Source organism: Miniopterus schreibersii (assembly GCF_964146895.1).
Source record: "Miniopterus schreibersii genome assembly, chromosome: 2".
In the NCBI taxonomy this organism is placed as follows: Eukaryota; Metazoa; Chordata; class Mammalia; order Chiroptera; family Miniopteridae; genus Miniopterus; species Miniopterus schreibersii.
The window spans coordinates 17080147-17102558 of NC_138102.1; the positions used below are offsets into that span (position 1 = coordinate 17080147).

At 41.7% G+C, this 22412-nt stretch overlaps 1 protein-coding gene across 6 annotated transcripts in view; it reads right to left on the reverse strand.

Annotated features, from left to right (window-relative positions):
- Positions 1–22412, reverse strand: part of FUT10 (fucosyltransferase 10) — a 68947-nt gene that overhangs the window by 35983 nt on the left and 10552 nt on the right. For 3 of the 6 annotated variants that reach the window (XM_081130663.1, XM_081130664.1, XM_081130662.1), the window contains 2 exons: positions 21372–21599; positions 19591–19885 (listed from right to left, as the gene is read on the reverse strand). In XM_081130663.1, coding sequence (XP_080986789.1) covers positions 19591–19885; positions 21372–21518 — 442 coding nt within the window. In that variant the 5' untranslated portion in view covers positions 21519–21599. Of the gene's footprint in view, positions 1–19590; positions 19886–21247; positions 21600–22412 lie in introns of all 6 variants that reach the window. The other 3 variants (XM_081130666.1, XM_081130665.1, XM_081130667.1) reach the window with 1 other exon arrangement.

The following is a 22412-nucleotide window of genomic DNA, read 5'->3' on the forward strand; positions in this document are numbered from 1 at the left end:
GCTTTATGTTGAGCAATATTTCAGTCATAAACTTGTTTAAAATAATTAGGAGGGGGAAGAGGAATGTGGGGAAAAACACAAGAAAAGATTGATAGTTGTTGAAGCTGGATATAAAGTTCCATAACAAAAATGTAAAATTATAGCAGTCACATAGTAAACAGTGATTTCTGATGTAATAAAATTTGGTCATATTAGGTAGATTTGGGGGGAGTATAAATATGTATGTCTGGGGAAGTTTGTCAAAAATAAATCAAATAACCACTTGTCTCAAAAAATATAAGTATGCCCACATTATTTAGAAATATGAACAAAAATTCCAGAAGAATCTTCAGGAAAGATAGAGCAGACGGGAAGAAAACTTTTTTTAAATCAAAAAACCTTTTAATACTACTGTATATGACTTTTTAAAATTAAATTTATTACTTTGCTAAAAATTAACAATCTTCATCTTTTTAAGATATTTTTGTTATTATGGTATATAATTTCAACATCTTTTCCCCTTTACTTATTTAATGAAATGAACAGAATTAAGAGGTGATATCTGAACATGAACAAAAAGTATAACTGGAAACTAAGAATTCCGTAGCCTGGTCCATTACCAGGCTCAACTGTACATACTGCCCTCTAGTGTCAAAGCATCCTAAATTTTATAAAACAGAAATTCACTTAAATCTTCAAATGACACCTTTCTTTGTCTTGGGTCTTCTATCCTTTCCAGGCTCAGTCCCCTGTTTCTAGGACCCAGAATTCAGGGCTGGTCTATTTGTTTTATAGTACAGCTTCATTATGGATTCAAAAGGTTTCTATGGGCGGGCCTTGGAGCCTGATCAGGATTAATAGGGAAATATGTCCTGAATCCTAAACAACTGATTATTCACTGGGGGCAGAGAACCTACTTGATTGCCATGTCCTCGATTCCTTGAGGGTGCATGCCTGTCTACGGAATCAAATACAGTGCTAAATAGAAGACTGACAGGTAGACGCTCAAAAACCACGCACGGAGTAAGCCTGGCGAGTGACTGACTTCAGAACTCATGTGGGCATTGGTGGGCAATCTAAAGTGTTCTTTTAAGTGGTGAAATGCCACATGGGAAAGTGATAACTGTTGTCATTAATAATAACTGCTTAAACCAAATAGTTAACAAATATGGATAACGCAACACTGACAATATGATTTAAAGCATTCCTAGAGGAAAAAAGGAAGAGATTAAATGGCTAATGGCTGAAAGAGGTTAAATAATTCAAGGTCCATGCCTGGCCAGGCTCAGTCGTTGAGCATCCACCTAGGATCCAAGAGATCGCAGTTCGATTCCCGTTGCGGGCTCAATCCCCAGTCAGGGGCATTCAGGAGGCAGCCGATCAATGACTCTCTCTCATCATTGATGATCTATCTTTCTCTCCCTCTCCCTTCCTCTCTCTGAAATCAATAAAGATATATTTAAAATAATAATAATAAGTAAAGGTCCGCCCTGATGCTTTCTCCCCTCCTGAAAGAAAAAAAATAGACAATGTCTGCTTCTTACCATACTCCTTTCTTTGCCATGAGAAGAATGTGTTTCCTTTCTAAGCATTATTTACTATTGGATAAAAATCACACATTTCTCCCTGCCAAAACTTTCACAATGTTCAGCTCCAAGGTTTTTTCCTTGCTATTAGATAACAGGGAGAGTGCCTTGTGCTTCCCTGGACTTCACTGTTTTCCATTTCTCCTCGACCCTCAGGCCAGTACCTCCAGTCCCACTGTGGTTTTGCTAATCACAGGGATGGGCTTGGACTGGGGTGTTCGAGTCATGCTAGAGTCAGTACCTACAATAGCATGAATTGGGTTCTATCCAACTGAGTGCTCTCTTAAAGGTTTTCACAAGAACGTTCCTTCTTATTAGTTATATTCAAGGTCAGAAATTCTTTAAGTTCATTCTAATTTTGGTTCATGATCTGTGAGCAGAGATCCTAGTTCCTACATAAGTATTCACTTGGTTAACACTAAGAAAACCTCACAATTTGTTTGCATCCTTCCATATAAAACCAGGGTAACAATTCTTGCAATTTTTGCCCTCACTAACATGCCATATAGAACTTGCACACTTCAAAGTCTGTGTCTGTTGACAACCAGAGATTATAAACTGCCAGTTAAAATGCAATATTTTGTGTTTATGGCACACTTAATTTCCCAAGAGCCAGCAAGTCCATGAACAGGGATAATCGTTGCTGGTATAAATTCAGAACCTACCAATATGGCACATAATTGAAATGGGCATATTTCTCTTTAGGCACAGCAAGTAAAAAAGAGCCATTACCAAAATCTTTAACACCAGAGTATCTGAGAAAGAACGTGAGTGTTTGAGTCAAGGGAGTTAGGGCTAAAAACTCAGTTTTATCCATGTGACTTGGTGCACATTATGGTAGCTGAGCCACAGCACCCTCATCTTTCAAATGAGGAAAATGTTGACCTTACAGTACTCTTAAGTGCCTGTAACACAGAGGATGCTTAGGATGTTAGTTTCCTTCTCTTCTTCCCAGTGTCCCAAGTCCCAGTCCCATACCCCATCAAGAGAGAGAGCTACCACTGCTGGCCATGCTGTGTGCTTCCAAAACAAGCTGTGGCCAGCGAGAAGAAACTGGCTTTCCCCCTTCCTTTACTACCCTGTCTGCATTCTTATGGCTTTCCAGTATATTGACGCAGGATTCTTTCCAACCCTAAAGAGGTCTGGTGAGAAGCAATACCAGGCCCAAGTCACATTAGAGATCCCTTTCCACTCTCTTCTACCTAACTCCAGTTACTCACTCTGGTTCCATTTTCCTTCTGGATTATCTGTTCTTTTGCTTCTCAGTTTCCACTTCAAATTTTCTCTCTCCGTTTCTCCACTCCTGATTAAACAGCCTGACAAACTGGATTTTCTAACCTAAAAGACAAGAGGCTGCTCCTCTGGCAGCTCTCTGCTGCCCCCTCTTGTCATAAAGCGAAACAGGTTGCTGCTCTGGCCACAAAAATCTCATTTCAGATTTTAGGAACACTCAGCATTTATTGAGGGCCTACTGTGTACCAAGCACTGTGCTAGGTATTAGAGACACAATAGTGAGCAAAATTCAGAAAATTGCCCTACTCTCATGGAGCTTACAGCACAGTGGAAAAGGCTGGCATTAACCAATTAATCAGACAAGTAAATATAATGCCAGAACTCAAACATGTGTTATGAAATGCAATGATAGGGGATGTGATCTTGTCGGAGAGATCAAGTAGACAATAGGTTATTCAGATACAACGCTCAGAAGAGAGGTCTGGGGTGAAGACAGAAGTGCGTGTGTTATCTGCACATGACTGCAACGCCCAACAAGGGCAGTAGTTAACTACTGAGTGGGATGCCACAGTGGGATTTAGGGTATTTTGCAGAGATAGAGAAATGAGGGCAGGTATCTTACAGTGATTGGAGATTGCCACTGCCACTCAATGGGAGGGGACCCGGGATGCTACATACCTTGCAAGGCACAGCACAGTTCACAGACAAGAAATGGCCCAAGTCCTACATGTCATGAAAGTTAAAAGCCTGTGTTAAATGATATGGGGCTGGAATTTAACTTCATCTTCCATAGAAACACCAAGGCTTGTATTTCTTGCTTAGTTTCCATTTACACTGAATTTTCCAGGAATGTGAATTAGGAGGAAAGTGGACTGTTGTTTAGTATATACCCAGAGCTGCTGACCATTTCAGAAAACCGCATCACAGCCCGGCCAGGCATGGCTCAGCGGTTGAGCGTCAACCTGGGATCCAGGTGATCAGGGTTCGATTCCCGGTCAGGGCACATGCCCGGGTTGTGGGCTCGATCAATGACTCTCTCATCATTGATGTTTCTATCTCTCTCTCTCCCTCTCCCTTCCTCTCTCTGAAATCAATAAAGCTATATTTAAAAAAAAATAAAAATAAAAATAATAAAAAATTAAAATTAAAAAAAAAAAGAAAACCGCATCACAGCCATGGAACGAAGTGACCACAGCACACCTTTTGTCTGTCAGTCTACAGCGCAGACTCTCCATACAGACCACCACACTCATAATCAATGATTCCACCCAGGGGCACAGCACCTGGCTTCTTCATTATGTTTTCTATGTCGCCAAGCACACACACATAAAAATACCTATCAGATATAAATGATTTTCCTTTACATTACAGGTAGGGCATTATGTATTTTTAATTACATATTGTTATAAGAAGGGGCCATTTAGGCTGATGGAATGGTGAACCACCAGCCCCTGAGAGACAAACAAGGAGAAAAACCAGAAATGTTGGGTTGGGGAAGCAAGGCAGGATAATATTTAGGGAAGAACTACACAGTTAATGTCAAATGGTACTGAGAAGTCACACAGAATGAGGATAGGAAAGGCCTCCTCCTTATTTAACGATCGGGGGGATCCGGCAGCAGGGGTGTGGAATCACTGAGCACAAGCTTTGGAGTGGAGTGATGGGGCCAGAGCAGAGCGCTGCGTAAGGATGCGGTGCACAGGTGGAGATGACTATGCCATGCCTCTTGAGCAATTTAGATCACGAAGGGACAATGATAGAAGGTGATGAGAAGGTGAGCAGGGGCTTGTATTTGTGTCAAGGGAAAGACCTGTATACATATATCTGCTCATATGACCTTTATCTCTCCAGTGGAAACTGATGATGTTGGCTCCTTCCACTCAGGGGAGCTTGGGTTGGTTGAAGTTGGCAAGACAGAAAGGGGAAGAAAGTAGGGTCATGGGCTACACCTGGAATAGAAGCCTGACTTCAGAGTGGCCCCCTCTCACTGTATGCAACATTTTAGAGACCCCATAAAATTCACCTTCTTGGATTTTATGAAATTAAGTTCAACTCCGTGAGTTCTGAATTAATCCCTCACATTCTCGCTTCCTGTAAGCAAGTGAACAGGTAAGGGAGTAGGAGAGACTGCCCTAACTCACCCTGTTGTCCCAGAAAGAAAGAAGCTCATTTTTAAAAATATACAGAAATTCTCTATTTCATAAAGCCTAGTCAACAATCTTAAGCCTATAGCATTCTTCATTCTCTCTAGGTTAAAATGTTCATTAGATTTCTCAGATTCTACCTCCCCTTCTACCTCTTCTCCATGGCCACGTCTACCAGTAGAAAAGATGTCCTGGAACACGTGTGGTGTCTTCTGATTTCTCAGACCTCAGACATCCTGCTGCTTTTGCAGCTAAAGTTGGTACCTGGTGTAATTTGTGATCTGGTCCAAGGGCCCTGCACGCTCCACTGATGACTTGGCCCCCCCTCACTGCTCACTGGGAGTACACTTTCGAGGATAATCACATCATTTATGGTACCACTGGGACACTTTTAAGAGAGACAGAGGGCACTAACTGGAGAGGATACTGGGACTGCAGGTGAAAACAGCGTCCTGGACAAACGGGAGCGCACAACTGCCCTGTACCTAAGTCTCTGCCACATACCCTGCCAGACGCCGACCAGGCATTCACCTCCAGCCTCTGCTGGTGGGCACTTTGCACCTTCACATTAAGCAGACACATCCAAGCTTCTGAGACCAGCAGCAGCCCCTGCCTGGCCATGCCAGTCTGACCAATTTAATTATGCTAGACTCCATACTTTAGCTCAGTACCTACCTGTCTCAGTGGCTTCCCCAACTTATCAAGATATTTCTAATGTCTCTTCTTCAAAATTTGACCCCCAGGCAGAATCTGGGTTTGACAAGGGAATATACGAAACACTGGTCAATATCTGCCTCCTCTTCTCTCGATTAATTCTTTTCCCACCAACATCTAGGACCAGAGAGCATGAGGCTTTTTCCCCTTCCTACCGTGGAGCAGCAAGGCCTGTGGCCAAGCTGTCGCAGAGGGAAGGAGTATCTTCTCAACCTTAGTTCCAATTATGTTAAAGCGGGAGCTGGAGAAATTTAGAGAACCCCCAAGAGAACAGTCTGACTCTAGAAGGCTGTTATTATATCACAGGAAGTACCCTATTACGAATGTCAAAGCTGACTATGAACATCAGGTTTTTCTTCTGTAACAGAGGCCCTGGACCAGAGAGAGAGACAGCAACAGACTCAAAAGGAAAGAAATCCTTTTTACCCCAAAAAAATCTCTGTTAGTTTTGCTTTTAAATCATTGATAATCCTATTATTATTGCTCTTTAACTTTATATTAGCTCATCTGAATATAAACATGATGAAAACTCTAACACATATAAACCTATCAAAAGACTTTCAAACTATATGAGGCAAAACTGACAGGCCACAAAAAGAAAGAGATGAACCCACTACTATAGTTGGAGACTTCAACAGCCCTCTATTGGAAATGGGCAGATCCATCAAGCAGAAAATCAGTAAAGACATAACTGAACTCAACAAACAGCACCACCAATCAACTGGATATAATTGACATCTACACACTACTTCATCCAACGATAGATAGAACATACATTCTTCTCAAGCTCACATGAAACATTCATCAAGATAGACCACATTCTGGTCATAAAACACACCTTAACAAACTTAAAAGAATCAAAAGCATACAATGTGTGCTCTTAGAGCACAGTGGAATTAAACTAGAAATCAAGAACAAAGAAGTAACTGGAAAACCCCAAAATATGTAGAGATTAAACATCACATTTCTAAATAATACAAGAAAAAGAGGAAGCCTCAAGATCAATTTTAAAATATTTTGAACTAAATGAAAATGAAAACACAACTTATCAAAATTTGTGAATAGAAAGAAAGCCGTTCATAAAGGTATATTTATAGCATCGAATGCATATATTAGAAAAGAAGAAAGATCTAAAATCAACCCAAGTCTCCACCTTAGGAAATTAGAAAAAGAAGAGCAAATTAAATCCAAAGTAAACAGAAGACATGAAATAATAAGAATTAGAGCAGAAATCAGTGACACTGAAAATAGGAAATCAATGAGAAAAATCAATGAAACCAGAAGTTGATTCTTGGAAAAGATCAATAAAATCAATAAGTCGCTAGCCAGGCTAAGAAAAAAGAGACAGGATGCAAATTACTGATATCAGAAATGAAAGAGGGGATATCACTATAGAGCTCGTTGACATCAAAATGATAATAGAGGAATATTATCAACATAAAAATATTATGTCAATGTTGTCATTATTTATTGACCATCTACCATGCTCCAGGCAATATGCTGTGCATTTTACATGTATTCTCTTTTCAATGTCACAAAAAACAAATAAAATGGGATTATTATCCTCACTTTGCAAACGAGAAAAGAAGCTTAAAGAGCTTCAGTAAGTGGATGTCACATGTGTAACAAGTGGTGGTGATAAAGTCAGCCTCTCTCCTACTGACTCTCAGACCCCAGGTCTTTCCACTACACCAGAGTTTCTCAAGTAATTTGGTATATAGTTTGGTGACGGCATAACTCACCCCACCCTCTCCCTGACAAAAAAAAAAATTCCACCATTATTAGTGACCCAACCAGAGAGTGTTTGGAAAACTGGACTTAGAGGCTGGAGTGGGAAGCGTGGGTAATTAGAGTGTGAGCATCTGCCTTCATTTAAAACTACGGGACAACTTAACTAGGAAGCTTACAAACTGCTTATTGTCACGTATGAAAATAAAAACCAGAATGTAGTTTCCTTGAGAATAAAGAGAATAGGGGCCACTCAGGCCAATGGGTCTCTGAAACTAGGAGCTTAATAGTCACTGACCAAAGGGGTATTTAAAGGGACTGTTTTAAAGGAACCTCGGAACATGCACTGCAGCAGACAGTGAGGTCAAAGGACCCTGAAGCCCCCCTCAGCCTCGATATGTTTACACTTTTATGGCAACATGTGCAATATGTCCCAGAAAATGAGCGTTCTGGGTGTGGGCACTGCTGGCTGGAGACAGCAGAGAAGGATTTCTACCCTCCCGAATCAAGGCTTTGGCTCAGCATCAGCTAAGTAATAAGAATTGTACCTCTAAGTGGAGGGCCATGGTTCTGATTTCAGACATCACTGGATTCTGTATTAGTCCAAGAACCAAGAGCTCCTGAAAGACTAAATTGTGCCCATGTGGCTAAAAGAACTCTCTAATTGCCTAACTCCTATGAGCAAATCTTCAAAATTCACATCTTCAATTACAAATAATTTTCCAGTTTCAACATAAAACATCCTTGGAAACTTTGTCACAAGGCAGATATCTTCCAGAGGATTTTGTTTTCCCAAAGGCATAATGTTATAATTGAATATTCTGTTATCAAAGACTAAGCATCTCATAGCTCATAGGCACACATGAGAAACAACACAATATAAAACCCAAGATACATCTCCAAATTCCCACGATGGAACTTAGAGACTTTATATTAAGTCATAAAACATTAGTGGTAGAAGCCACCTAAGAAACCACCTAGGACCTACCCCCATTACCCCCCCCCACACACACACACACACGCAGACACACACACACACACACACACACACACACACGCAGACACACACACACACAGACTGGCCACACCATTACTTCCTGGGAAGCTTGCTAAGGAGCAGAGCCCCAAACCTCACTGCCAGAGGCGTTCATTGGCCATGGGGTGGGGAACAAAATGCTGCCTTTTTCTTTTCATTTTTCCAGGTGATTCAGATGCACATTTAGGTTGGAGTACAGCTACCAATGAAAGGCAGTTCCCAGATAAGTTTTCACGTGGCCCCTCCCACGACTTCGCAGCTATGGCTCCTGGTGAAACTGGACCACCGTGTACTTCTCTTCCTTCCTGGCATCACTTCCCTTTTCCGCTCGCTTTTGCTTCCCTGGGACTGGATCCCCAGCTCTAGGGAGCCTGAGCTGAAACAAAGCCAACTGAATTATCAGTAACTATTATACTACAAAGGAGATTCAATTTAAAAAAAAAAAAAGACTGCCCACTCTCAAAAGACCCTTGGGACAATGGAGGGGGAGCATATAAGTGACACTGGATATTTTTTTCTAGGTTTACTGATTAAATGCCCACGGCTTCAGCAGTAAACGGATGAGTCTGAGGAACCTGTATTTACATTTTTAGCCACTAACGTCTTGGGCAGTGAATTCTATGACTACCATTTACACATGAAGATTTTACTCACTGCTCCTCACATGCGACTGAAATATAGAGTCACCAATGATCTGGATATCGAGTCTAGATGTCTGCACTCAGGAAAGCAAACTATGCAGATGTCAATAACCAGGAGGATTAAATATTTATATTCCTGTGGAAGCAAAATATTTAGTGATCAATGATTTACTGACAATATTTTCTTCACCCAGCAGGAAGGAAATGAATAGCTGCATTTATGTTTTTTTATGCAGCACAGTTGTGGTAAGTTGATTACATGAGGTTCAACAAAGTGTCTGAGAGGCCAAGGAGTTAAATGAGTATGCAGTTAATTCTTCTCTTTGGACAGGTGCATCTATGAGAAAGACATCAATTCTATCTTCAAATCACATCTCAGATCTACACATCTCTTTCTCCACTGTCTCCCTCCCTAACTCAGAGTACATCATTCCCATTTATTTAATAGAAACTTTCACATTCCAATTCATTCTCCTTGGAAAGGCCAGAGGGATCTTTTTATTTTATATTTTATTTTATTTTGTTATTTTTATTTTATTATTTTATTACTTTTTATTTTATTTTATGTTATTATTTTATTTTTGGTTAATCTTCACCTGATGATATTTTTTCCATTAATTTTTTTAGAGAGGGTGGAAGGGAGGGGGAGAGACACAGAGGGAGAAACATCGATGTGAGAGAGACACAACTATTGGTTGCCTCCCACACAGGCCCAGGTCGAGGCTGGGGATCAAGCCTGCAACCAAGGTAGATGCCTTTGATGGGAACTGAGCCCGAGACCCTGCAGTCTGAGGGCCAAAGCTGTAACTACTGAGCAAAACCAGCTAGAGTCAGAAGGGTTTTCTTAAAACACAAATCAGAACAGAACAAAACATAAGTCAGACCACAGCAGCCCTGTTAAAACCTCCTGATATTTCCCCATTAAACTCAGACTACATCCAAACCTCTTGCCCTGTCCTATAGAGCCCTCATCAGCTGGCCCGTCTCCCATTCACATCTCATCACACCCAAGGTGTTCTGCATTAGTGACCTTCCTTCCGACCCTATCAAACTCCATCGTACTCTTGTTTGTATCAGCTGTTCCCATACCCAAAATTAATTCCATCTATCTTCACAGGACTGTCTCCTCCCACCTTTCAAGTCCCAAGCTCAGATGTTATATTCTAAGAGAGGCCCTCCCTGGTCACTCTGCCTAAAGCTAACGTGTGTATCCCTATCTAGTAGCATCCTGTTGACATATTTCACATGTTCCACAAGGGCAGAGCCTGTTGTGTTTACCACTCTAGCCCCAGCAACTAGCATGTGGCTACACATCTACTTGCACAAATGAATGAACAGGCCCTGACATCAGCAAGGGACACATCCTGAGTCATTCTCAGGTCCTCTCAAATCACAAATAGTGTAGCAATGATTTCCTTTAAAAAATGGGGCTCTGTGAATTTCACACAGGTCTGAACCATCCGTTCGTCCAATGCTCTACTCGTTATTTAAATGGCTATCTTCTGCCTAACAGCCATTGTTTCTTAAAATGCTTGGCTTTGTCTTCATTTCCATATCATCACTAGTTTACTTCCTTCGGAGAGGTTTTTTTCACTAATTAACAAAATTTTTACTACTTCAAGGGATTTCCAGCATATGCGACAAGTCTGTAACACAAAGAGAGGGATGCTGGTCATTTCTGCCCAGCAGGTGCATGACTCTCCCTCACAGCCCCGTCTCTCAAAGGCCAGGACACTCCAACCTGTGCCCCAGAACTATGCAGATGAGGTGAATGTAAAATCTGTGAAAACAAAGGGTCTACTCTACCTACTCTCCACTTAACGTTGTTCTTATTTTGTTTTGCTTTTTAATTTTTAAGAACAAAGAGAAACATATCGATTAAAGCTGCATAGTTTTATTTTGCGTACCTAAAAGACGTGGTTGTCTTGGCTAAAGAATGGAGCTGCCAGCTTGTGTCAAAGGATTCCTGGGTGCTGGAGAATCTGCCTAGAATTGGATTGGTGCCAGCACATCCATTGGCCCAAATTGCTGAAACCACAGTAATGAAGCCTGTCACTGCCGCCCGGTGCCAGCCAGAAGGAGAGTGCCTGGCTTTTGGCACTAGTCTCTTCTGTGCTTCCTCTCAGATTTTTAAGGTTAACCCGAGAAATGCCTTCAGGTTCTCAGGCACTTTCACTCTTCCTTTAACCTTTGTATTATCACATGCTGTTGAAGAACAGAGAGGGTTAAAAACGATGGGAGAGGGTGAGTCAGAGACAAAGCTTATAGGGAGATAAATGGTGATGGGAAGAAAAAAAGGAAACCAAGCTAAGAGAATTCCTAGCCGTGACTGAACAACCCTTAAAACCAAACATTTATGAGGCTTACCGAAGCCTTTGTCCTTACACCAAACTAAAGCTAGCAAAATTCAATTGATTTACTTTTTTAACTAGAAAGATTTAAAATCAAGTCATGTTAATATGCAATTTTCTCAGAGAAGGAAAGGCGCGCCTTAGAAAAGACATATTAATGTCTTCGTATAATTAACACTTCCCCAAAGGGATCTTGCTAAAGCAAAAAAGTCTGGAAATTGGACAATTTATTAATACCTGTGCTTACTGTCTTTGTACTTAACTATCTCCTCAGACAAAATGTCTTCATTAAATTTTTATTTATGTCATATTAATACTGCATGTAGCTTGAACAGTGAGATCGTTTTATCCGGCCAGTAACACAAGGTAGCAGTGCAATGCCCCCCCCACGCCCGATCTCCACTCGCCAGCGGCCGCTGCTCCCACTCCTTCACTTGCTGCTTCTGCGCACACACTTCACATGTATCTAAATAACAGGCCTACCGTGGTGTTTCTTGACTTCCCAGTGTTAGAGGCCAGCTGCCGTCTTGCCGCTATAGAAGATGTAGATCCGACTGTCCCCTATGCCCCTTTCCCCACACCCACCTGTCTTCCCTCTTCGTCCGGCTCTGATTAAGTGGACAGCCAGTGCCTCCATTATTGCAATTAGGATTATTTACTGCTACACCAAGCCAGTGCATTATAGTTACATTTTCTTTCTTGAAAATTTATTTTGTTTTGTTTTCAAACCTCTGTGTTTGGTTCATTCCATCCATCACGCTTGTTCATCATGCGGGCAGTGGATGAACGGATGGCTGAACAAGCGAACAACCGAAGTGCCTGAATGGAACAAGTAAACACAGTGACTGCACGAAGCCTGGAAGAGGGGGGGATGCATGACGACAGGACTCACCGTTTACCTAGCACCCGATGCTGAACCCAGCATGCATGTCTGTAGCCTCTGGTGTAGACAGTGGGGTGAAACATTAATAAACAGACCATGAGTTGTAGAATCGGATGTTCGGGTTTGGGTACGTGCTCAGGCACTTACCGTCTATGGGACCTTGGGCCAACCACTTACATTCTCCGGGCCTGTTTCCTCATCTCTAAAACACCCAGGGTAATACAGAGTATTGCGATGATTTCAGATAAGAGAATATGTGGAGAGTGTCTCTGGGGCCTGGCAGAGTAGGTACTGATAATGACAACGATCATTACAACCCTCTGTTAGGGACAGAGGAAGCTAATCAGGCTATCTCCTCCAACCCTCAAGACCATCAGAATGTTTACTGTAATTCTAAGCTCACTAAGCAACCTTATGATTGATTCTCAGTCTGCTTTTTAGCCGACTTGGTGTTTGCGGGGAGGTACCCTGAATAATGAACAGTAGGACTCCTGTTACTGTGGACATACACTAATAAATCAGCTTCTTGGTATAAGCATGAATCTCCTATTCAGATCGACACCATTCAGTTCATTAGTCTGATGAATGCTTGGTGAACTGAAAAGGTTGACTAGAGCCCGGCTGGGCGTGGCTCAGCGGTTCAGCATCAACCTAGGATCCAGTCCATTGGGGTTCGATTCCCAGTCAGGGCACATGCCCCGGTTGTGGGCTCAATCAATGACTCTCTCATCATTGATGTTTCTATCTCTCTCTCCCCCTCTCCTTTCCTCTCTCTGAAATCAATAAAGATATATTAAAAAAAAAAAAAAAAAAAAAGGTTGACTAGACATGGAGGGATGAGGGTTCTACCACAGGAAGGACCCCTGAGAGGCCCCTGTCCAAACAGCTGGGCTCCCACTCCCACGTCCCTCTCTCTAATTACATGTGATCTCCCTCAGACATCAAGAAATCCCCTGTCCTCTGAAACACAGGAAGTGTCTACTGCGCTTGCTATCACTTGTTCTAAATGTATTTTATTACACGTCTCGGAGAACTGGTAAGCCACAGACAGTGTGTTTATCACTCAGGAGACCCTTTCAAGACTAGAGCACCTTGTTCATTAGCATGTCAGGCCACAGAGTTTGCTAAAATGCTGATCTCTGCTGCTTTGCTCATGACACTCATGTCCACACTCTCCTCTTATATCCACAATCTCTTTTCTAAAAACCTTCCTAATAATTCATGTCCTTCAAGAAGTCTTCCAGAATGATGCTACCCACTACTGATTATTCCTTTATTCTAAGTCTTCTCCAAGGTTGGAAATATAATTTGGGCTGTATTATCTCACACTTACCCATTACGAAAAAGTTCTGGTTCCTACTACCCAAGTAAGTGACCTAGAACAAGCCCTTTAACTCTGTGTCTTAGTATCCCCTTCATCAAAGTAGATGTAATTCCTACCTATAAGGCTGTTTTGAAAAGCAAATGAGATCACATTCAAGAAAGTGCTTGGAAAACCACCAGTAGGGGAAACAAGGAGGCTGTTCCTAGGGGTGGAGCTACTAGGACTCCTACCAATCACGTAGGATCCAGTCCTACAGAGCTGTTTTGTAGTGTCCTTGAGAAAGACCAGCTGATGTCCTCCCTCTTTGTGACCTCCACACTTCATCAAGATGTGCCAGCATCCCTATTCCTAAGTAAAATATTTTGGTAGCTACTTTTTTTTCTTTCTCTCTGTGAGCCTGTATTTACTAAAATTCCTATTTAGACACTCACCTAAAACATAAGCAGTTCCCTACCCTAACCACCTATTATCAAGAATACGCCAACTCGCCTGGCCAGCATGGCTCAGTGGTTGAGCATCGACCTGTGATCCAGGAGATCGAGGTTGGATTCCCAGTCAGGGCACATGCCTGCGTTGCGCGGGCTCCATTCCCAGTGCAGGCGGGAGCTGATCAATGACTCTCTCATTATTGATATTTGTTTCTCTCTCTCTCCGTCTCCCTTCCTCTCTCTAAAATCAATAAAAACATTTTTTAAATTTTTTAAAAAGAATACTTCAACCCCTCCTTCGTGATCCGCACATTTCAAGAGAACTCTTTAAAAACAGAGTTGTGTTTTGAAATCACAACAGTGACAGTGTCTGACACTAACTTCGGTAACTCTACGGACTTTTGGTTTTAAAAAAATAACTCATTCATCTGTGGCTGCTTAATTTTTGTTTGAGAGAACTGTTAATGTAGATAAAGCCTTGCATTTCACAAATGGCTCAAACCAGACTCAGCATTCACCATATTTCACTGGTGAAAGTCTTTATTGCCTCCAGATATGTGTATATCAAGTAAATGAATCATCTCCAGGAAGAAGAAAATGAAAGCAGGCTGCAAAGAAAACAAACAAACTAAAAAATATTCTGGTCTACAAAAGCTTCGAGGTCACATAATCCTTTGGGTTTCCATTTCCCTTAATTAGGTCAGCTTTTGAGAAACCTGAGTCATTTTCCCTGCCTTTTCATTTTCAATCCTGCTGCACCAGAGCCCCATCTGCAGCTTTGAGTGACCCACTTAATTAGAACTGGAACCCTCAGACAGAAGTGTGTTGTCTTCATTCCGTTTTGCTCAACAGACCTTATTAATGAACTGAATTCCTAATTCAGTCTCTTAAAAAAGTCCATACACTTTAAGCACTTTCAAAATCCAAATATCCAGGTTTGATTATGCTCATGAGTGTACATTCAAATATAGACCAGGTGTCAGGGAACCTTGGTTTTCTGTCCAACTCTGTTGCTAACTCCTATGGATTCCTGGCACATCCCTAACCTTCCTGAGCCCTCGTCTTCTCACCTTTACAAAAAGGAGTTTAGACTCTCTCTCGGGTCCTTTACGGCTCTAAGACTCTAAGAATACGCCCTGAGTACCTACCATGTACAAGGCACGAGGCCAGATATAGGAGAAAGGGGAGGTACTAAGACGAATTGATGTTGCCTTAGCATCAAGAACTTTATATGCTACTGGGGAAAAGATCATACAGGGTAAAACCTTATTTGTGATTGGCATTGTGCCTGGCATATAGTAGATGCTCAATTTATTGACATAAAAGAGATAAAATTCTCTGTGGCCATTTAGAGAAGAGAGGCTGCATCTAAGGGAGGGGAATCAGGGATGCCTCACAGGTGTTACATTTAAGTTGGTTTTTAAAAGGCCATTCAACTTTCAGCAGCTCCCTGATACCATCCCCTAATTTGATAAAAAATCTTAAGCCAACCGGCCAGGGGTGGCTCAGCGGTTGAGCGTCGACCTGGGATCCAGGCAATCGGGGTTCGATTCCTGGTCAGGGCACATGCCCAGGTTGCAGGCTTGATCAATGACTCTCTAATCATTGATGTTTCTATCTCTCTTTCTCCCTCTTCTTTCCTCTCCCTGAAATCAATAAAGATATATTTAAAAAAAAAAAATCTTAAGCCAACATTCGAGGTTCTCCATGTTATAGTCCCAATATATCCTTTAATCTTTATCTCTCTCTTACACAAAACTATGCTATAGGCTTACTGTACCTCAGGTATCACCCATAAAATTTACCTCCACGCCCCCATTCATGCCGCTCTTCATACTGAAATTTCTCCAATCCCAACATAATCCAATTCCAATATCCCGCAAGGCTCACTGCAGATTTCCTTTTTTATGAATGAGGTCTTAGGAAGCCTCTGCTGATCCCTCCAATCCTATGTGCTCTCTCCCTTTTCTGAAATTCCACAAGATTTGCTGGCATTTCCCTTATGGTATATATGCCATTTAGCCCTGCATTATCATTAGGTAATATCTTTGTCCAAAAGATACTAATCTGTGACATCAGACACTATATTGTTCATCCACATCGCTAAACATATGGTAGGTATTCGGTACCTTATTTTGACAGGACAAATATAAAAAGGACACTCCAGGACGTAGAAATGGAATAGACAATGTTGCTAAGTCAGGGACACTTGTGACTTCTGCCTAAATTGGTGACTATTCCACTTTGACTTTTGACCATAGGGTTTAGTTGATAGTTTAGGAGGCTGTTGAGTCAGACTGCACAGAACCCTGACAGCCAGCACAATAAAAATGGCATACATTCAGTTCTCAGTGAGAGTCATCGGTGGTTAAGGAACTGGAGAGCAACAAAATCTGAGATACAAAAATCAAACCAGAAGCAACCTGGTTAACACATTAGTCTTATGGGAATTTGGTTGGAGGCAAGTCCATCCCTGAGAGAAGACTCGAATCGTACTGTCCTAATAAAATTAAGTGTGTGAACCTGTACATCTGTGAGTCCTGGAAAAGTTACTAAGCTAAATACTGCTTTGAAGACATCCTGGCAACCAGATATTTAAATACCTACCTTAATAAATGGAAAAAGACACACCCAAAACAATTATTATCAAGTTTCCAAACTGGTGAAAAGCACAAAGGATGGGTAATCAAAATAGCTTTGGAATCCTCAGCAATAATACTGGAAGCTAGAAGACGGGAAAATTATCTTTAAAATTTAGAAAGAAAAGAATTTCCAACCTAGAATTATATGCTGAGCCAAACCATCAATGAAAGTAATGGTAAAATGAACACATTTTCACAAATACAGAGTCTCTAAAAACTTCCCTCCCCTGAAGCTTTCTCACAACACACAGAAATAAAGACAAAACCCAAGAATGAGGAAGGCAAGGCATAAAACTAACAGAAAAGCCAACACAGGAGGGAAGCACAAGGAACCCCCAGAATGACAGGGAGCCAGGGCAGCAGCTGTGCACCAGACAAAAAGGACAAATGCCCTAGACGAGAGCAAGTCAGGAATCTCTGGAGACATTTCTTTAAGAATATCTGATGCTGCCTGGCCAGCGTGGCTCAGCGGTTGAGCATCAACCTATGATGCAGGAGATCACAGTTCAATTCCCGGTCAGGGCATATGCCCAGGTTGCAGGCTCGATCCCCGGTAGGGGGCATGCACGAGGCAGCCGGTCAATGGCTCTCTCATTACGGATGTTTCTGTCTCTCTCTCTCCCTCTCCCTTCCTCTCTGAAATCAATAAATATATATACATATATATATACACACACACATATATATATATATATATATGAATATCTGATGCTACTCCAGGGCAAATAAATTCTGCAGGAAAAGGAATCTTAGTGCCCTACAAGTAGTCTTGGTTCACTGTGACTACGTAATGATGCAAACACTGAATATTAACCCATCTAAAATGTATGACTTTTTGGACAGGATACTGAGCACATGTTAGGGGCAGGGGTGAGGAAGGAAACTTAAAAATACCCATCTTCCATAATGTCTAAAACTGAAAAATCAAGAAGTAATAATCTAAGCACACTATTTGGAAATATAAGAGCTTTATGTTCATGTACAACATGTTACAAAGTTTTAAATGTTTCAAAAACAGTGACGGTGATACAGCCACGTTGGATACTGGTTTGGCAATAGCTAATGAGCATAATTCCACTGCTGGGTATAAAATTCACAAAATCTCACACATGTACATGGACTGTTTATTGTAGCACTGTTTGTCATAAGTAAAATAATTAAGTGTCCAATGACAAGAAAATGACTTAATGAAGTGTGATATATAAATACAATGGAATACTATACAACAGTGAAAATGAATGAACTGGAGCTGTAAGCAACCAACATCAATAAACCTCAAAATCCATGTAAGAGAAAAAACAAGTGATGGAAAGTTAACATATTACACTACTTACATAATTTTTAAAATTTTTTGCTCTTATTTATATTACTGTGTATGTCTACACTCACACACACACACACACACCCCAACTTCAGGATCATGATTCCCTCTGAGGTAGGAGGGAAGGAAATGGGATGGGAGGGGCTCACAGAGGGTTTCCTATTATTTTATTTTTAAGTACCCATTATATTATCTATGCTTTTTTGTGTATAACTGAAATATTTCTAGGGGCTTCTGTTAAAGTTTGGGAAACTTGAACATTTAATTTTGCTTCATCTCAAAGCAAACACAGCTAGAGAATCATAATTCCTTATACAAACTCTCAGAGCTTTATGTTTCAGAATTCAGAATTCTTTGGATTTTAGAAAAAGAATACAATTTGGATACAATTCCACATATTCATTACACCTTCCATGGAACCTGTAATCAAATGATGTTCAAAATAGCATCTGATACAACTGAGGTAGTTGTTCTGCCCTCAGGACAAATCAGCCATTAGCCTGTCTCTATACAAAAATATCCCTCATTCCCCCAAGCTATGCTGATTCCCTTTCAAGAGCAGAGGTGGAAAGCAAGTGGATGCGACATTAGCAGACCTTTGGGGAAGACCTGGACTCCACATCTGGATCTTTAAGCACCTGGGATGTCCTCAGCTCCCTACCTACACCAGGGCACTGATGCCCATTGCTCTGTAACCCTGACCAACAGCAGGGCATATATCCTACCTTCTTCCTGGTTCCTGCTGAACCCATTTCCCGCCTTAAGTTGTTAAGCAGAACACCAAGAATGGCTCAGCTCTACATCCCAGTCTCAGTCCTGCCTCTACAAAGCCAACACACACACATACATGTGCACATACACAAATACATTCACATATATACCAGTCTAGATAGAGCAGGCTTCCTTTCACTGACCCCCTAACTTAACTGATTAACCTTGCCTACATTTGCTAATGTGCATTCTTTCCCCCTCATTCCTACCACTCATCACCCAGAAGCCCTGGATTTCTAACAACTGCTGGCATCTTACTAGCTCCCCCTCGCTGGGTTTGGTCACCCTTCAATCCCAGCATGACATATAATCAGCCTAAGAAGGGATGAATACCAACTTGCTCTTGAAAGTTGATTCTGAGCAATCTTTTTATTTCATTTCTGATTCATCTGACTAATGAAATAAAGAACATTGTGCTTAGCTTATGTCCAATTAAACATCCGTTATGGTCATCAAAATCTCCTGGCAATTATCATGTGACATTCTGAATTGATATCAGCAATACCATCAACCCAATTCCCTCAAAACTAAATTCAGTAAGCACAGGACCCAACTGTGAAAAGGTGAGAAGAAATATCTCTTCTTCATAAATACCGGTGGCCCAGCTAACCACCTCTGCGTTGGTCAAGCTTAGATGTTTATCATCTTTGCTAAATGCACAGGCCTTGCCGAGAGCATATGCAAAGAAAATCAAGCATGCTGGCGTGTTTGGAGGCGAGCCCACCATCTCGCCCTTGGAAGCAAGCAGAACCTCAGCTTTCGAGAAGGATGTCAGCAAACAAAGGGAGAAAGGCAAAAGCCCTCCTTACCATAGAAGAGGAGCGCTCTGGTCGTGGGATGATGCAGGTAGGTCCGGTTGACCGTGAAGAAACAGGCATCTGCTCCGCAGCGGCCCAGCCTGCCAGTTTCCCCAGTCAGTGGGGACCACCAGAGCATGACAGGGTAGCTGTCAGCTTCCAACATTTTCTTCCTATTCAGGGGCAGAGCGTCGTTCCTAGGGAGAGGGTAGGGACCGGTAGGCTCTTCCTCCATTTTTGCGCGCCCATCTCGCAGATTGGTATCTCCAAACTTCTTCCTTTCAAATTTTCCCAGCTCAACCACTACCTAAAAGAGAAGACAGTTATTATCAGAGTTAGACTGTTTAATTTCCTTTTGCACATCTCCCATTTATCTTGATGATTTAGCCTCTTATTAAGTTTCTATGGCTGCTGTAACAAATTACCGCAAACTCAGCAATTTAAAACGATCTGAATTAATTATCACATAGCTCTGAAGGTCAGAAGTCTGAAACTGGTCTCACTGAGCTAACTGAGGCGTCCACAAGGCTATGACATTCCTTTCTGGAAACTCAAGAGAAGGGGGATCCGTTTTCTTGTTTTTCTATCTTTTAGGGCCACTCACAATTCTTGGCTCATGGTCCCCTTTTCTCCATCTTCAAAGCCAAAAATGTTACATCTCTCTGACCCTCCTTCTATTGCCACATCTTTCTCTGAACACAGCCGGGCAAGGTTCTCATTGGGCCCACATAGATAATTCAGGATAATCTCATCTCAAAGTGTGTCACCTTAATCCCATCTACAAAGTCCACTTTGCCTTGAAAGGTAACATATTCACAGTCCTTGGTCTGGTACAGTAATTTTCAACTGGTGTGATGCAAGAATTTTTAAAACATGCAATACCTGACTATTTAGTGAGGGGCACTGACCTCTTTTCCCTTAGGCTGTCAAAAAAAAAAAAAAAAAAAAAAAAGACAACACAGCCATAGCCATCGGTGTGAGTGCCCTGTCTTGAACCATAACTATACAGGTCATATAACAGAGTTTCAGCTTATTGGTCATGTCACATAATAAAGTTGTGTCTGATTAGTTAATTTTTGGTACCAGAAATCCTTATATACAAGTATAAGCACCTGGTTTTTTTTAAAAGTCACTCATACCTATTTTTTGTCAGATCGGCAAAAAATATATTTTTTGGTGTGCCGCAGAGTTTTAGTAATTGGTTCATTAAGATGGGAAATGTTGAAAATCACGGGGCAGGTAGCATATGTCAAGAAAGACAAGTTTATCCAGGCAGCTGTCTGTGTTCTGCGGAACAGACTATCTTGTCCTAAAAACAGTCCCTGCTTCCCCAAGAGTGCCATCTTCCAGAAGTGATCGCAAGAGGGGACTTGGAGGGAGCCGTCCAACTTTGACCCAATAAGACAGACTGAGCTATACTTTCCTCCAAAACCAGGACCCCAGGAGAGTCACAAGCTGATCCCCTGGCCACTGATTTTGTTTCTGCCTGACACATCCACTCATTAAACCTCACTTTCATCTATTAAAAAAGAATTTCCAGTGCCTTAGACAGAAAATCCCTGACCCTGAGAAATAACAGAAAATGTAAAGTACTTGGAGAGAACAGGGTGGGGTAGGAATGGTGGCGAAGGCCCAGGAATCAGCACTGCACAGCCCAAGTTCTGGGTACCTGGAGTGTGACAAGCAGAAAGATGGTAGCTGTGATGCACAGGCAGGATGCCAAAAGCTTCCTCCTCTGAATCCGCACCATGCCGCCCTGCCCTGGGTGACTGACAGAGGGTGAGCCTGGTTACCAGGTGTTCTCCTGTCGGCCCATAGCCCGAGACCACTTCACGTGGAGGAACCATCTGCATGCCAATTTCCTCCACTGCCACTCCTGCTGGGACCTGGTCTCCATGACGGACTGAGATCCGAGGTTCCGAGGGGACCTGGCATGGCATTGAGAGGGAACAGCATGCAATCTTCTTAAGCTATCATCAGAGCAGCTGGAGATTCTTCAGACCAGAAGGCATCAAAAAACTCTGTAATAAATGAATCATCTTTTAGCCACAGTACAGACTTAATAAATGTAGTCTTTCAGGGTTATCACGTAAAAACCCAAAACTTTAAAGCTAAAAGGAACCTTTGAAATCATGAAGTCCTCACTCATAGACAAGGAGACCAAGCCCAGAGAGGTGAAGCAACTTGCTCAAGGTCATACAGCCCTTTGGAGCACAGTGACAGATCTACAATCAGCTCTCTTGAGTCTAAAATTCACTTTTCACTTAATTTTCTCTGCCACTAGAAGACTGAATTCCAGAAGCCATTTATATGTAGTCCCTTCCTTCTGTCTAGGTTTCAAAAGAGTAGAGAAGTGGAGTAGAAATCACCAGGACTAAGCACTATCCACCCACTCCTGTAAAAATTAGGGAAATAAATAAATAAATAAATAAATAAATAAATAAATAAATAAATAAATAAATAAATAAATAAATAGTTCAGGTGTTGATCAAAAACAGGTAATGATCCATTGGCCCCAACTCCTCCCAAGGAAAACAACTTCAGCCACAACATAAAGAATTATAATTGCCCGGCTGGCGTGGCTCAGCAGTTTAGCATTGACCTATAACCCAGGAGATCGAGGTTCAGTTCCCAGTCAGGGCACATGCCTAGGTTGTGGGCTCAACCCCGAATAGGGGGTGTGCAGGAGGCAGCAGATCAATGACTCTCTCATCATTGATATTTCTATCTCTCTCTCTTCCTCTCCCCCGCCCGAAATCAATAAAGACATATTTTTTTAAAAAAAGAATTATGATTATTGATTTGTTTCATTTGTATGGCACATGCAATAAAGC